Source organism: Micromesistius poutassou (genome assembly GCF_964030765.1).
Source record: "Micromesistius poutassou genome assembly, chromosome: 18".
NCBI lineage: Eukaryota > Metazoa > Chordata > Actinopteri > Gadiformes > Gadidae > Micromesistius > Micromesistius poutassou.
This window is the reverse complement of record NC_140288.1, coordinates 5298070-5315504: the sequence shown is the minus strand read 5'-3', so window position 1 is coordinate 5315504 and position 17435 is coordinate 5298070. Positions and strand designations below refer to the sequence as shown.

General features: G+C 43.6%; 1 protein-coding gene across 1 annotated transcript in view; it reads right to left on the bottom strand.

Annotated features, from left to right (window-relative positions):
* Positions 1-15529, bottom strand: part of LOC311363309 (leucine-rich repeat transmembrane neuronal protein 4) — a gene marked incomplete at both ends in the record, with an annotated part of 214223 nt that extends 198694 nt beyond the window's left edge. The window contains 2 exons of the mRNA XM_084483265.1: positions 13438-13479; positions 15391-15529. Coding sequence (XP_084339391.1) covers positions 13438-13479; positions 15391-15529 — 181 coding nt within the window. The remainder of the gene's footprint in view (positions 1-13437; positions 13480-15390) is intronic.
* Between the last annotated feature and the right edge of the window lie 1906 nt (positions 15530-17435).

Below are 17435 nucleotides of genomic sequence, written 5' to 3'. Positions count from 1 at the left end.
CAGATCACCCCTGGGGGGGGCCCACACCTCTCAGGTCTCACTGCTAGCCTCTGCGTCCCCTCACCCCATCGCTACCTCCTCCACCTCCTCCCTGCACCTCCACCTCCTCTCCCACCGTCATCCATCACTGGAGGGACGGTGGCCAGGTTTAAGTGAAGGTGATGAAGATGTTTGTGTGTCGGATCCCCCGACCGGCCCCTGGAGGTTAAAGTCCCCCATGTTCCTTCCCTGGCCCCAGCCTCAACACCCACTTCCACCCCCGACCCACCCCCCTCGTCGTCCCCGACCCCGACCTCAGTCAAACCCGCTCCTCTAATTGGTAGTAAACACTGGCTCATAGGTGAGGTTGCTGGCGTTCGACCTCCAGACGAGAAAACGTTACTGGGTTCGATGGCTTGAGTCCGCAGCCTGACCTGTAGGAGGCCTTGAGACGTATGTCCTAACCTGGTCTGCTCCGCAAGGTGTCAGTGGTCCCTGGTTTCAGCGTGAATGTGGAGGCTATGAGATTGTTTTAAATGGGCCTCCCAGATGGTCATGGTGGTCAGGTCATGCTGAATAGCGTTTTTGCAAACGTTCACAAACACATTTGCATAAACAGTGATGAAATTTCATTCACTATGTTCAAGTTCATATAAGCAATACTTACACCTTTAAAACGAAAGATAAGATGATGTTAAGTTCACTTTAAGGCATGCATCTGAATTCACTGTAAATCACTTTGGATAAGGCGTCTGTTCAATGCCTGAATAGTAAACAGCCAGATCACACTTCAGGAGGGCTAATTATAATGAAATGTGTAATCCTTAGAGAGGGGTTTGTGTACAGTCTACAAAATAGTGAGGGACACTTTAGATTATCTTTGCCTTTTAGGACAATATTATTACAAACAAAAATATATTTAAAAAAAAATATATATATATATATATATTTACACCATTTTCAAGGGCTTTTGTTCAAAATGTAAATAACCTGTGTTCATTCTCTCACACACTCAATCCATTTCGGAGGTTCAATTGATTTGTGGGTGGATGTTTTTTATTCTTTAGACGCTCAAATTCTTTAGAATTATTTTGAACAAAAAGGAGAGCCAAAGAGAAAAAGTCACAACATTTAACTGCTTTGTTCCCAGACAATGGTAGGCCTGACAGGAAAATACCCCCCGTTACTCATGTTGTTTTTAGTGATGCCGTACTTTCATCGTTGTCAGGTTTTATCGGCTGGCATCTGGTAAGAACTGGCTGAATCCAGCTGTGTTTACAGTTGTTTACAGTTTAACAGCGGTGGAGGCCTTAATAGTCTTAATATATTATTTTTTAATTCCAAACCGATTTTCTTGAATAAGAGAGACGATGAATCTAAACCTTCCCTACTGCCTCCTGTTAGCTTGGGAGGATCAGACATGTGTTTACACAAAACTGCTAAATCTTCCTTCTAGACTTCACAAGTTATTCCAAAGAGTCCCGTATTGATCTCCAAAAGTGGAATATGAAGCTAATATTGATAAGTGTGTTTGTTGTTCGTGGTGTTTTGGTCAGGTTTTTGGCCAGCTTAAAGTTTGGTTTATTACTAAAATCATTTGAATGGCTAAATCCAGTAAGGCGTTATGTGTCCAATTTTTGACATACATACATTGAGGCATGTGTGTTACTTTTAAGCCAAGCGAATGAAGACAAAGCGGTTGTTTGAAAGGAATAAGTGCCAGCAATTAAGACATTAGTGGACATTGGTGGCCTAGTTTAGCAGAAGGCTCCTGATTAAGTGGTACATTCACTATCCCTGATGTGTTTGCCATTGAAGAACGCCTCAAGCAGGTCAATCCAAACGACATCGGACATTTTCATTCTAGCCTCAGTCCAGCCGGTGAGGATGACATTTCTCCAAATTCACCTGCATTTAGTCGGCAGTCCTTGTAGACCTCTTTCAAATGACCGTGTGTGTAACTTAACTCTACAGCCTCCTGGCCGTCCCAGGGTTTCATCGAACACAAAGACAGCCATATTTGTGTTAATCATGTCGTTTAGTCAAGGGCCAATGAATGCCTGAAGCAACTTTGACCTCCGATAGATCATCAAATCTGTTCCATAGTAAAGGCAAAAGGGTCATTTTTGAATGAAAAATCAAGTAAACAGTGAGGCGGTCTGTGGCATTGAAAGTGGCCTCGCCACAGGTTCCAGTTAGAGTTGGGATTATGTAGCAGGAGGGGGTCTCTGTAGTGAAAGGGATCTGCGCTGGGACAGATTTGGGTAGAAGGTCACTAATTACATTAGGGAAGGCACTGGGTGAAAACAAACAGTGGAGCACTAGCATGAAGCTAGCATGCAGCAGAAACCATTGGCTTTCCCGCCATTTCCCACGTCTGTATCGCTGGCTTTATCCTATGACATCACCAACTGACAAAACCCCTGCGCAGATTCCGAGCTATATAGATATTTATAGGGTAGCAATTCTATTAGTTGAAGTAATTTGTCCAACACACGAAGCGAGAGCGGGAGAATACCTCCCCAAGGACGTGAAGACATCTTAGAAGAAGAAGACGAGATGGAAGCGGGAGTGGGGGGGGGGGGGGGCTCTCAAGGGAAATGGGTACACCGTCAAACAGAGCAAGGTTTCAAATTAAAAGACAGGGAGGAAAAAAAAGAATGTTAATGGCGGATTATAATGTGAGAATAACATGAAGAACAATCATTAAAACGGCCCCTGTAAGTCTATTGGCTGAGAATGAGGAGCAGAAGAAGTAGGTCTAATGGTGAGAGATATATCAATTCAAAGTGAAAGTGACCTTACCTTTTTTTTTTTTTTTTCTATTATGTGATACGATTCCCCTGTGGTTGCGCATAAAAATATAACACCGGCTTTTCCTGATAACTTTAATCATTAAAAGGACCTCATTTTTAAGATGGAAAAAAAAGGATTGAGCTGTGTTACGTTATTACATATCGAGTTCTTAAAGCTAATTTAAACGTCAGACAGAAGACACCGACAGGGTTCAGATCAGCTCATAGTCGGCATGGTCGACATCATTTCTCTTCTTTGAGCCTATTTGACTTCATTTAAATTAATGTGTACAGTATATCAAAGTACGACAAGAAATCCCGTTTACAACATACTTGGTAATATATACATATGTCTGAAAGACCAAGGATCTTTCCATCCACATTGATTCTGCTGCTGGGTAATGTATCACCCTGCCCACGGTCTACTTGTAGTAATGCTCTCTCTCTCTCTCTGTCTCTCTCTCTCTCCCAAACATGAAAGGGGTTACAAAGCGTTTAGTATTTGTAGGCTGAGACTATAATATAAAGAGTCTACACTTGAATCTATAAGACAATAACCGGGTGTATGCTGAGACTTTTATATAAAGAGTCTACACTTGAAGCTAAGTGAATAATATATGCTCTCTTCCACTCTCTAAACGGCCATGAAACTAGAATCAGTAGAGGTCTGTCTGTCTGTCTGTCTGTCTACCTATCTGTTTATCTATCTGTCTGTATGGCTGCCTTCCTACCTCTCTCACCTATGGCTAGACACTGCTAAACATGGAAATATAGGGCTATACAGGGTCATTATGGGATATACATGGATATATAGGGCTATAATTCAAATTCAAAAAAACTTTGTTTGTCCCTAAGGGGCAATTGAAGGCACATAGGGTTATTATGGGATAACCCTATGGGTTAAACATGGAAATATAGGGCTATACAGGGTTATTATGGGATATACAGGGTTAAACATGGAAACATAGGGCTATACTGGGTTATTATGGGATGCACAGGGTTAAACATGGATATACAGGGCTAGGGTTATTATGGATATATAGGGCTATACAGGGTTATTATGGGATATACATGGATATATAGGGCTATACTTGGTTATTATGGGATACACAGGGTTAGACATGGATATACAGGGCTATACAGGGTTATTATGGATATATAGGGCTATACTGGGTTATTATGGGATATACAGGGTTAGACATGGATATACAGGGCTATACAGGGTTATTATGGATATATAGGGCTATACTGGGTTATTATGGGATACACAGGGTTAGACATGAATATACAGGGCTATACAGGGTTATTATGGATATATAGGGCTATACTGGGTTATTATGGGATACACAGGGTTAGAAATGGATATACAGGGCTATACAGGGTTATTATGGATATATAGGGCTATACTGGGTTATTATGGGATACACAGGGTTAAACAGGTGGACATGTAGAGTGATCGGATAGTGGCTGCTCAGAAGAGTCTGTGTTGCCTTCCCAGACGTCCCTAAGGGGGCCAGATACTTTTGTAAATCTCGCTGGGGGATTCCAGTCCCCGGTTTGCACACAAATACATGCCTCACCGTACATGAGTGCTCATGCAGCTCATGCAGCGTCCTCCTTCCGCAGTACTGACGACACTCGACAGCGAGTGCAGCCAGGCCAGAGCAGGGTTGTGATCGGGTCCCTGTTCTCCTGTCCCTCTGGTTAATTTCAAATGAGGAGAAAATCCAATTAGTTGGCTTCTCACTTCAAGGCCTCCGTCGGCGCTAGCCCTCGCTCCATACAAAATGAGCTCTCAGAGGGAAATGTCAAATCCCATTCTCAGTGCATTCCTCTTTATCAGTTCACTTTAATTATTTATCCCCATATGGCAAACACACATACACACACTTTAAGAGCCACTTTGAAGGCACCAAGGAATGTAGTTAATAGGTTTTTGTTGGCAGTAATGTATATTTTGAAGGTTGGTGAGTCTACCCTTTTCTGTTTGATTTCTTCGGAGGTCAAAAAAATAGCAGGACAGTAATTGTGGATAATAGAAATTGATTAGACGGCCCTTTGATATAATTGCTTTTAGTGTGAGGGTCCAGGAAGAACGCAGGACATACCAACTTTTAATCACGTCTTACCCTTCAATTACCTGAGAGAGTCCGCCCCCTCTGTGTGTCTCTCTGTGTGTTTGGGTTCCCGTCGAGGTGAATTGATATTCATTTCAAGTATGAGCGGAGGGACACCGGCAGAGGACAAAGGCTCTGTATTTTTCTTCCATTAGCCCTTGTGGACTCTGTATGATGACGCAGAGCTTGTGTTGTATCAAACATTTGATTTTTGTGCATCTCAAGCATGAATACAACGCACAAAGAGCATGTTCCATCAAATAGCAAATATGAGAAACATTTTAGGGAGAGAGGGTTTCACAATTAATCTGTCGCAGGGTCAGAGACAACTTAAGGTGTTTGTTTTTGTGTGTCTGAGAGTTTGTGTGTGTGTGTGTGTGTGTGTGACTGGGAGTTTGTGTGTGTGTGTGTGTGTGTGTGTGTGTGTGTGTGACAGAGTGTGTGTGTGTGTGTGTGTGTGTGTGTGTGTGTGTGTGTGTGTGTGTGTGTGTGTGTGTGTGTGTGTGTGTGTGACAGAGTTTGTGTGTGTGTGTGTGTGTGTGTGACAGAGTTTGTGTGTGTGTGTGTGTGTGTGTGTGTGTGTGTGTGTGTGTGTGTGTGTGTGTGACTGGGAGTCTGGTTGAAACGCCTTCAGATGTTGTTTATGTTATGAGGTGAGCTCTGTTACCCACTGGGAGAATACATTGAGGAGCTAATCAATTTCAGGGTTAGTTTAGACACACTGAGGCAAAGATATTTTACACTTGCTATTCATTGTTTCACAAAATGATGCCTTCCATTAAGTTACTGGAAGGGAGATACAATAACAATACACAAAAATGTGAACAATTAAGATATATCGCAGAGTAAAGTATCCACTACACAACGTCATCTATGGACCCTGTACTGAGAGGAATGCAATGAGATGTGTGGTGTTTATTGTGATTTATTTAAATCAAACAATTTAAATACATTTGGTTGTTTTATGTTGTTGTGTCAACCAATGATTGATGTATGATTTGCTGCAAGGCGTATGTGTTGTTGACATCAACAGATTGAAATGTGTTGTTTGTTTGGCTGATATTGTTGTTGATGTCCACCAACAAAAAGCAGTTTGACTCTACACCTTTGGGATACATGTATATTGCCAAACTGCATGTAATCGAGAAAAGTGGTATACAAATATATGTATGTAATGTATATATTGTGGCAACCCGCCTCGGGGAGTGAACCCGCCTTGGTCAAAACAGCACGCAGTTCGGTTGGGTGTTCAGCCACAACGGCTCGTTTAATTAAACAATAAGACTCTTTTACAAAAAGAACTAAAAGATGATTGTGTGGCGCAGCCACAACGGCTGGACTCTCCGTCCACCCAGCCACGAGAGAGCCCCGAATGAACGTGGAAGCCAGCCTTTTAAGCAGGCTTCCTCAGGTGCTCTGCATTACGTTGATTGGGACCGGGCCGGGTTGCCACAATATTTATATGTAAATAATTTCACAAACTTTTTTTAATTTTGTCATTATTTCTGTATCATTTTTCATGACAGAATCGCTCATCAGTCAACACTCATCAATTGATTGACAGCAAAAAGGTCTAGTTCATTAACACAGTTCAGGACACAGGCGACTTCAGGGGTAAGTTTCAAGCCCATATTAACTTACGCATGCACACTGTGAACACACCCCCCACCTATCTTCAAGGTATCCCATCCTGGGTGTCCTTATGAGGTTAATGGGGGTCCTGGTTGGTTTGGATAAAGCTATTCTCATCCACGCCCCCTATCTGCTCTCCATCTCCACCAATCTCTGGAACCCACCTCCACTTAATTAAGGAGATAGCGTTTAGCAACACAATTAACTCCACTGATGAGACATCACAAGATCCAAGAGGGAAGAAGAGGAAGAAGAAATGAGAAGGAGAAGAAAATGAGAGGAAATGAGAAGGAGAAGGGGAGTGTTTTAGGGACTCAAAATGAAAACGATAGCGATGGACGATAGCGAGGCAGGGCAATTTCGTCAGTTGGTAATCCATGGTTCAGCTGCCGCAATCACCAAGCCGGGTAAAAAATGGGCTGGTTCTCCTGACAGTAGCTTGGGATGTTTGGGGGATATTCCATCCTACCCGGGTAAGAACAGGGTTTCCATTGATCCGTAATGTAAAGCTCTGTAATAACTGAAGATTGCTCTGTAGCCGAAGTTAGCGTGAAAGCTTAAAGCTGGATGGTAATTTAAGCTGTTCTGTCGCTAAAGCTAGCATGAAGCTAAAGCTTGATTGTAATTGGCGCTTTCTCTGTAGCCAAAGCTAGCATGAAGCCAAAGCTGTATGGTAATCCAAGCCTTCTCAGCAGCTATTATGAAGCTAAAGTAGCAGGCCTATAGCACCCGATGGCGCCATCATTTTTGAAATGTGATCTGTCTTTTATGAATTACTTTTGTTCTGTCGATTTTCACAATCACAGTTTTGTGCTTTTCTTCTGCATTATATTAAATTATATTATTATACATTATATTATACAATATAGTCATTAAAACGAAATTGCCATCAAACTTCATCACTGCAATAACTATGACTGCATTTTTGAAAGACCCAAAAAAGCCAACCCCATCGATTAGTGATCAGCATAACGTGAGTGCATCCACTTCACTAATTGTGTAGTTCATTGATCACTGGTTCACATAGAGGTCAGGCTTTGTACTTTTTTTTCAACTGACCCCGTTGCCAGGGAAACTTGACCACTATCGCAAGCTGCTGTTCAGAGACGGAAGGAATGGTTTTGACTGGATTTTCTGAACAATGGAGATTTAATCACGTGCCGCAAATCGCTAACGCCATACCCTTTTAAGACACATCATCTGTGTCTGTTTATGTCAATGATCCTGAATGACCTGTCTCTGTATTCAAGCTATTGTGCAGATGGTGATGTTTACGCTTTATAAGCCATTGCTCGTGTCTTCATTGTAATTTTAAACTATAGATAACGACATAAGTAATATTGGTAATACTTATACTAATACAACAAGGGTACATTAATTAACCATTTATTTAACTTAATTAATACATTCATAAGCACTGATTGTCAAAGAAGGATTTACTAATGGTGTTTGTGTTGACTAAGGTTATGTTGTTCATGTTAACTGAGGTTTTAATTAATACATAATTGAATAGGGCTGGGGATAGCTTTTTTGTAATGTTCAGTTCTTGTTAGTCAAAGTCTCTCTTGTTGCAATGGCACACCATCTCCAACTATTTCAATTAGTGTTATATGATAATGCTTATTACTGCATTAACTCATTTTAAGCAATGGCTAATTAATTTACCGTTAGTGTAAAGGGTTACCGCATTATTCACTTTTATGTTAATATTGGCCATATAAACACAGTTATATCATTTCTTATGCGTTTTAATTATGATTAAAACGATGGTACTTACACCTATTAGCATTTTTTATGATTTATTACTGTTGATATTATTTAACATCTTTATTGATAGAGCTTAGAATATAACTTTAGTTGTTATGGTTTAAAAAATTTATTCAAATAAATCAATTTCTATATTTTAATTATTAGTTAATTAAAATTGTCTGTTTTCAGTACACATGCTATTACAAATAAATATTTTCCATATTGTTCCATATTGTTACGCCAGATGACATAATGCCACTGTGACTGCCCATACGGGGAAAAAGCACCAAAGTGAGAGATAAAAGAGCGTTTAAAACAAACACAGTGAAGTGAGCTATTTGTGCACCGACCCTCCCGGTCACATACAATGTAATTACATGACACCACAATACATGCCGGGGTTCACTGAGTTCACCAGCTATTATGAAATAGTGTTGTTAACGTGTTCTGGATGGCTTAATACACGTTTTACTGCACCAATAAGAACTCTGGGAAGGAGTTAGGGTCAAACCAGTCCAGTGGCCCACTACCCATTAGAGGTGGTCTCCACAGCACTGCTGGGTTCATTTGACATTTACATATGTGGGCCTCACGTGGGCCTCAAGGTCAACAAGGCGGCCTGAAGAGGCCTTCATGGAGTGTATGGAGGTGAGGTTGTGACACACGTTCCACCTTCAACCCTTCAGAGATTTTCCGAAGCCCTCACAGCATAAATATCAGCTTGAAAGACTTCCTGAATCACAAATAGGAAGGGGAAGGAAAATCTGGTTTAAACAAAAATGTGTAATCAAATAATTATGATATTGTGATGAATCATTATGAGGAACTACTGCATCTATCCCTCTGTGAGGTCAAAGACAAGAAAGAATATTATATTGATAATATAAGGTATTGTTTATGACCATCCTGCGATGCTCAAATAGTATCTACAGATTCGGCGAGGGCTCTAGCGACTCACTCGACTAATTCACCGCGAGTCTCACGTCCTCACGGCTCCTGAGTGAATCTGCTGTCCGCCTGTCTGATGACTCACACCTGGGTTGTTTGCCCATTTAGACGCCACTAGTCGGGTCAGCGGCGTGTCTAATTGAATGGGGCACTCACCGGGGGAGTGGGGAGTGAAAAACACCACCGACCACAGAGACGCAATGCCATTCTGTGGTCCCTTCCCTTTGTGAAGGCGTCCAGTTTTATCTCCGACTTCATTCAAGGTAGTGTGGCGAGGAGAAATATACATAATTATCAGAGATAGAGAGGGAGAGAGAGAGAGAGAGAAGGGCGATTGGGGGTGGGGGAGTTGGGGGAGGGGGGGGGGGGGGGGGTGGTCTCACTCTCTCTGATAATTATGTTTTTTTCCCTGAGCCGACCCGCAGTGACCTCCGTATCTTCTTGTGTTCCAGCTGCAGATTTAATGAGTTAATCCTCTATCCACAGACCACCCCCTAACCCATTCCACCCTTTCATCCTGGTGAATCGCCGTAATGAAAGGGTTGTGGGGGACACACCCCACGTGTAAGGGGCGGTGATGCCTATCTGAACATGATCATTTTGCTCTGTGTGTGTGTAACCGGATGTGTGGTCATGGTGAACGGCCACTCTGTGTTTTTGTTCCGAGTTTATCTTCAGGAACAGAGCAGGACTCAAACGTTCACGTCGTTCTCACGACCGCTGACAAACTAAAGACAGAGAGAGGCGTGAGGGGAATCCACAACATCATTTTTTTCTCACAGCAAATAACCCTGATCACCAACCATGAGGCTAAACAAGCAGATAGGCATTCTGAAAACAGCCTTCGCGGCAGGAAGGTGTGTGAAGGTTATGGTTTGAATCCCCCAAACGTCAGCAGTCTAGCCGTAGGCATCCAAGAGCAGGATGGCTGGCCACCCCTACAGGGGGCCGGGGGGGATCCAGCCACAAGTAGTCACACATGCTACTGACATGTCTCCTTTTAGGTCCTCATAGACACATGAGTAATGAGTCGTGAAGCAACAGCATAACTGTCGTTGCAGCCCTGTTGCTGAAACGCAACATTTGTAAAAAAAAAAAATAAATAAATAAATAAACAGGCCCGCAGTCCCTCAGGAAACCATGAAGATGCGACACGCAAAAACACAAAACGGATACTAATGATACTATTAATTACAGCGCGCTCTAACAAATGTGGTAGCAAAGTGCCATGCGTGCCTCTCGGGATTATCTATTGTTTTAATTAGGAATGGGGGCAGGATTCACTTCCCTGTGGAGCCCAACTAGCCAAGACTCTGTAATCGGCCCGCAGAGACCAGCCTAGCCTCGCAGTTTGGAGACATCGAAGAGTTTCAACTATGGGATAGGAATACTTTTCCATTGGTTTGAATCTAGGGTTGACTCTCCATTGGTGGTTGTTGGTTGTTAGGTGATCAGAACGCAGTTTGCAGACTACAGTACCTGAACCTGAGTTTTGGATTATCGATTGGTTGTTGGTTGGAGTGTGCAATACCTGGTCCCTTTTTCAGTCCATCGGCTAATCAGAGCGCGGCTAGGAGGGTTTGAGACGCTGAACAGAATTGTGGAATATGATCCATTGATTTTTTACCAGGTTTGACTGTCCCTGGTGGTCGTTTGTTGTTGTGTTGCATGCAAGGCATGGTCCCTGCTTAAATCAGAATGCAGGAGACACGTTGGAAAGTGTGCGGGGTGATGGAGGAGGTGGTCTGAAGGTGGAGCAGTGATTGAGTTGATGTGGACACACACTCGTGCACAAACAGACACACAAACAGACAAATGTGCGCAGATAGGCATCCACGGATAGACACATACACACACACACACACACACACACACACACACACACACACACACACACACACACAGCAGTTTCCAAGGGTAGATATTGCACACAGCACATAAACCATGCAGAGACACTCACTCACAGTCAATCTGAATTTTTTTGTTATATCATATTTAAGGTACTTTGCAAAACATTCCTCATTTTTATTTGCCCAAAAAGCTAATAAAAACATTAAAAACAGATCCAATCTCGGAAACAACACAATACAACACAAAACTATGCTGCAGAATAGTCAATTCAATCAATTCTGAGGCTTTGTATTTCCCTCCAGTGATGAAATAAACATAAACAGGGGGAACACACGTTGACCTGCGAATCCAGCCAGTATTGATTCAGTGATGTCTCCTACAACTAGTCTTTTCACTCTCGTTTGGTACTGCACTCATATTGCCCTGCTGAAGTAAACAAGTGCAACAGGCGAGAAGCCCTCCTTGCACGAAGCCACTGGGCTCCCACAGGTCCAACCTGTCAGCATCCTAGAGTCTGCTCTTAATGACCTGTATCTGGATTCACTGTCAGCCACTTTGATTCAATATGTCAAATGACTGGATAGCAAGTAAAGCATTGACCTCTTCTCTTCATAATGTGACTTTGCTACACACAGTGAGGGGGGGGGGAGAGAGAGAGAGAGAGAGAGAGAGGGGGGTGGTTGCTGATGATGATGTTGATTATGATGGTAGTGGTATTGGGTAGTTTTGGTGATAGACGTAGTGATGTTCATGGTGCTAGTGGTGGTGTAGGTGATGAGGATATGACGGTGGTAGTTGTGGTGTTGGTGGAGTGTTGTGCCGTCGTAGTGGTGTTCCGGTCCTGATGGTGACAGTAGTGTTGGGTGTGAATTCCCTAGCAGAGTCTTCCACCGTGGCCCAGAAGGAGGATCTGTTCTCAGACTCATCTCGTGGCATGTGGTGTCCTCATGTTGCCTGTCCCTGGAGGAGCCTGCGGTGAAGTTGAATATACTCTCATGTCTCAGCCTCTCAACACTGCAAAGTACACAGAGATTATCCAGAGCTCACGTGCTAGCTGCAGGCAAAGAGGACGGCTCCACGTTGTCATAGATAAGAACATGTCTCTGTAGCTAGCTGTAGCTAGTTCTGGCTGTTGCGGATATTGTTATTAGTTAGCTCTAGCCTAACTGCTAATACGGTGGTACTTGCTAGCTCTAGCCAGTGGTGGGAATAGCTGTAGCAACTTTTTTTTTGCCATGGCTAGCTGTAGCCACTGTCGCTAGCTGTGGATAATATCATTGAAGCTTACTGTAGCTCTAGTTGTTAACATAGTAATTAGCTGTTGTTGTTCAAGCAGTTGCTAGCTGTATCTTTTGTAGCTCTTTGTTGTAGATAGTTTTTGCAGCTGTAGCTAGCCTAAGCTGTTGCTAAATATAGCTGTTAATTACTGTAGCAAGCTGTAGTTTTTATAGTTGTTATAGTTGTAGCGGTACCAAGCTGGTACTCCCTTAGCTGTTGTAGCAGCTAACATAGCTGTTGTAGCAATTGTAACTGTTTCTGATGTAGCTGTATCTAGCTGTAGGGCAGTTGTAGGCCTATCTGTAGCTATGTGGGCAGTTTTACTTGCTGTTATCTTGGATCCAGAAGTTCAACAATGCTATAGTCAGACTTCCAGGGGAAGTATCCATCTGGATTCGGAGAGAAACTCACTTAAAAGTGACAACATTGACGTTTCAGAAGAAGACTTTAACAAATATATTTATAGTCTGCTACACAGATTTGATTTAAAACCTAGGCAGACACTCTGTCTGTGGAAGTTGTTTTCAGACAGGAAGTTTTCACGTTTCTTCCCGCCAGCTATTGGAAAGCGCTGTAGAAGCGTCCCGTTAATTCTTCTCAAGCGAGAGTGCAGAATGTTTTTCCAGTCCGAGTTTTTGCCTTTATTGAAAGATTGAAACCATGACAGCACAATCAACCGACACACAGGGTATAACCTTTTTGACTTGAGAGTTTTTATTCCCTTCCCATCGATGGAGACCATTATCACGTTTGTTGTCATTCAAGTTGTTTCTAGTCCAAACAACCGCACTACGGATCCCCGCCCCAAGGAACAGGATTTTTTTTAATAATTTGAAGCGAAAGAAAGTGAAATGCCCCGTCACACAGATTTGGGCTTGTCTGCCACCAGACTTAAGATGTTAATCGAATGTCTGATTTGTGACACCATGATAGCGCATTCTCTTGTAGCTTCTTTAGCTAGCTGTAGTCGTAGCTGTAGTTGTTTTTTTTGTTTTGTTGTTTGTCTGGACCAAGACAGGAGTGCCACAGCTAGATGAGATCGAACCGGCTTACACGGCCATCAGCCCACAGATATTGATATATTTCACCTTTGGCTCCGTCGATGTGAGGCGCTTCACTGAGAGCCAGACCTTCAGGGACGACACACCGGGGCCCCTTGACATTACAGGAGCCATCGGAGGGGCTTAACCTCGTGACCGCCACCCCATGTGTAATAAAACTAAACTCAAACCGCTTTTTTATCACTTTGATCCCCCTTTGCTTCGAGACACAATCTATTCTGTAAATGGTGAAATTGTTTTTCAGTTACTCAGGAAATAAATGTAGAATCAAGTCAAAAAGCAATCCGAGTGAAAACCTGCCAATCAATGTTGGCCTTGTGGAGGTGGAGTGAATAGGCCGAAAACAAAAACACAGCCAACATGGCAATCATACATCTTTTGTGTACAAAAAACCCATGCTAACATTGTAATTATAACGACGTACTCTGGCACCCAGTTGAAATGCTCAGCCTTCACCGTTAGCCACAGCGCATGAGCTAAAGGACGCCGGCCACCAGGACGGCCATTGTGTGGCCCTGTGGGACGATGTCTCCACGAGGCTCTGTGTTTTTCACTTCCTCCTTCTTTTCTGCCACACACAATTAGGCGAGACAATCGTTAATCTTTCAGCGGGGGAAGGATTAGGTTTTATGTGACGAGAGGGGACGTTCTAGTGTTTACTTTCCTGATGAGACGGACCAGGTCGGAATGATTGCCCGTGTGCGTTTAACAATGTGACTCCGCTGTGTCCTGTCAAACTCTCCACTGTTTAAAACAATAGGAAGCTGCCAGCCAATCAGCTGATTCTACAGAACCCCCCTCAGCAATAAGTGCTAATTCTAACTCTCGCATGCACTAGGTCATTAATCAGTGAATGTTTCCAATTATGCAACAGACGGGCCATTCATTCACAACTCTGCTCCCTACTCTCCTCCAGCCCCATGCTTCAACTGCTAGCCCGGGTACTGTTGGTTGAGAGAGAGAGAGAGAGAGAGAGAGAGAGAGAGAGAGAGAGAGAGAGAGAGAGAGAGAGAGAGAGAGAGAGAGAGAGAGAGAGAGAGAGAGAGAGAGAGAGAGAGAGAGAGAGAGAGAGAGAGAGAGGAATAGAAAATAAAGAACTTAAGGAAGAGGGGGAGGACAGACAGACGATTGAACAAGAGGTCGAGGGAATAGGGAAAAAGAGAAAGAAGAAGAAGGTGTGGATCTGTCGCAATAACCATGACAACTGTAGCACACATGTCTGACCGGGTGTGTGTGTTCTCATGTGTGTACCTCGTGCGTGTAGGAACTTGTGTCTTTGTTTCCCACCACGTTTGTTTGTTGCTGAGAGGAGGAGGAAAGAGGAGGCACAGATGGTGGTGAGTTCTCAGGCTTTATTTCTGGAGAGGTCTGTCTTTACCGCTCATATAGCGACTTCATTACGAGCCATAGGGGAGAAGGAAGTCCTGGAAGGAGGAGAGGGGGTTAGAGAGAGGGAGCAGAGATCTCCGTTAAAGCCCCGCCAGGAGCGTTGATAAAAATGACTTTGTACCTCAAGACCCGCGTGGTAAACTCTTCCAACGTGTGGAGGGGGATCAGAGCAGATAAAACACCTGGGGACATCGCTCCTTCTTTCTCCAATTACGGAGTGAAATCAATTCCGCGCACACACAGACCGGAGTTGTGCGAGGGTTTGGCTGCACTAAACGAGATGTTTATATTTACAATTAACAATTTATTCATTGAGCTGACCCGAAGCAGCCCAAATTAAGATGCATGCCATTACGCCACAGTGGGGGGGGGGGGGGGTGGATTCGCAGGTCAACGTGCACACCTCCCCCTGTTTATGTTTATTTCATCACTGGAGGGAAATACACACGCCTCAGAATTGATTGAATTGACTGCCTACCGGTCAGAATGCGGACATTGGGGATCCAACCGGGATCCTTTTGGCTTGGCGACCAGCGCCCTAGCCTGCCTTTGTGTACAAAAAATGCAACCCATTCTGCACAAGGAGTCTACATGTGCCGTCCAGCAGCCTAGGCTGCTCAATGGTAGTGGTTTGGCTCTGCAGAGAGGCGGAGGACGGGGTGGTGTCGTCGTGGGGGCTCTGCTCACCGCCGGCTGGCTCCATCTCTGTCTGGAAGACGGCGGCGGCCATGATAGCGTGAGGAGGCTAGCCAGCAGGGCCACGTGGATTATCACGGTCTAAATACCTTCCTCAGGGAATAAAGATCAGCAACCAAATACGAGAATAGCTTCTTCTTTCATTTCTCTGGCATTCACACTCACACACCACACAAGGTTTGGTATTGGTTATGTGTTTTTTTTTTATATTGCAATTTATTATTACTCTATTGCTATGAAAGACCTTAATTTCCCCACAGGGAGGGATTACCTACATGTATTTATGTATCTAGTGATGTAGGGTTTATTTTATATTTCCGTGGTATTAGATTTGAGTCTAAAATCATATTTGTAACACTTCTTTCTCAATCTCAATCCTCTGCATTCACAAACAGCAACATTGTGTGCACCGGAGTAAACGCCCAACAGCTCCAGGTGATAATGAAGACATTCTTGGGTGGAAGGAGGACGAGGACAGCTGGTGCGGTCAGGCCTGCGTTAGCGTGGAGGGATATGAGGGGAACATCACTCGCTGCCGGGGCTCCACCAGCGGGCCCCCCGCAGGCCCCCTGACCAATGTTGGGGCTCAGTGCTGCGAATAGATGCGAGGTGAATCCACTGTTTATCAAACTGCTACAGACTGATGGCATCTGAGTAAATCACTACACTACACCGCAAACACACACGCACACACGCACGCACATGTACACCGAACCCACCCACGCACGCACGCACACTCACACACACACAAATGCACACACACGCTTTGGACGCAGAGACCCACCCATACCTGCACTGGTGCAAAAGCAGGCACACCAAGGAACACAACAAATTGATGCACAACCAATACACACACACTACACACACACACAAACAAACATATATGCACCCACACGAGTGCACAAGTACGTACACTTACACACAATGCACATTCACACATTTATAAATACACACATACACCTACCCACACCTAATCACCAGTAATTTGCAGCTTATGTGACATTAGATGTCATCAAAATTTAATGTTTCTGTTTTTACGTGTCCCACGCGTTTTCTGTTGAACCCAAATCACATAACAAATACAAATATACACACAGTTTGTTTGAGGTATCAGAGCAAAGCAGTATAATGTTTATAATTAAGATTACAGAGAATTAACACACACATACACCTACACAAATAGATGCAAGGTCACACAGTGGCACACGTACGCATGCAGTACACCGCAGTACACACATACACAAACACACACACACACAGACACACACAGATCTATATTTGAGCATTGCAGCTGGGGGTGTAAGACAATAGTGTTTGTGTTCAGACTGTATTGTGGGCGCCTCCCCCTTCCACACAGCACCACAGTAACACTCAGCCAAATGACTTTCTCCCTCATCACCCTGGGTATCCAAACAGCTGCTCCAATCTAAACTGTGAGCTGGTAAACTATGAGGGACAACTTCACTAGGAAGCCCACTGACAGTGTCTCCGTGAAACCGTCCAGATTATCGGCAGAGGGGGGAGACAGATGCTGGGGCAATGACGGTGAAAATGCGCCTTTTTTTCCGTCCTTTTGTCCTTGCGTTATTTGGTTTATTTTCTTTCACTCTTTCCGTCATTCTTTCCCTTTTTCTTGTTTCATTTCTTCTTAGTTTGAAACATTTTGAATTTCTGCTCCTAACTTTCTGTCTGTCTGTCTGTTTGATGTTCTTTCTGTCATTCTGTCTTTATTTCTTTGTGTCCATTTTTCTAAAACCACATAGCAGACACTAATTGTATATTTCCGGAACTATTTAAATCCTCCATACTTTCGTGTGTTTGTTTTTAAAGAGACTGCAAGGCCGGTGACAGAGAGAAGACTTGTTGTGTGTGTGGTTCTGAAGCATCCACCAAACCTTCATTAAGAGACACAATACCATCCTTCGGTGGTGACAAATAAC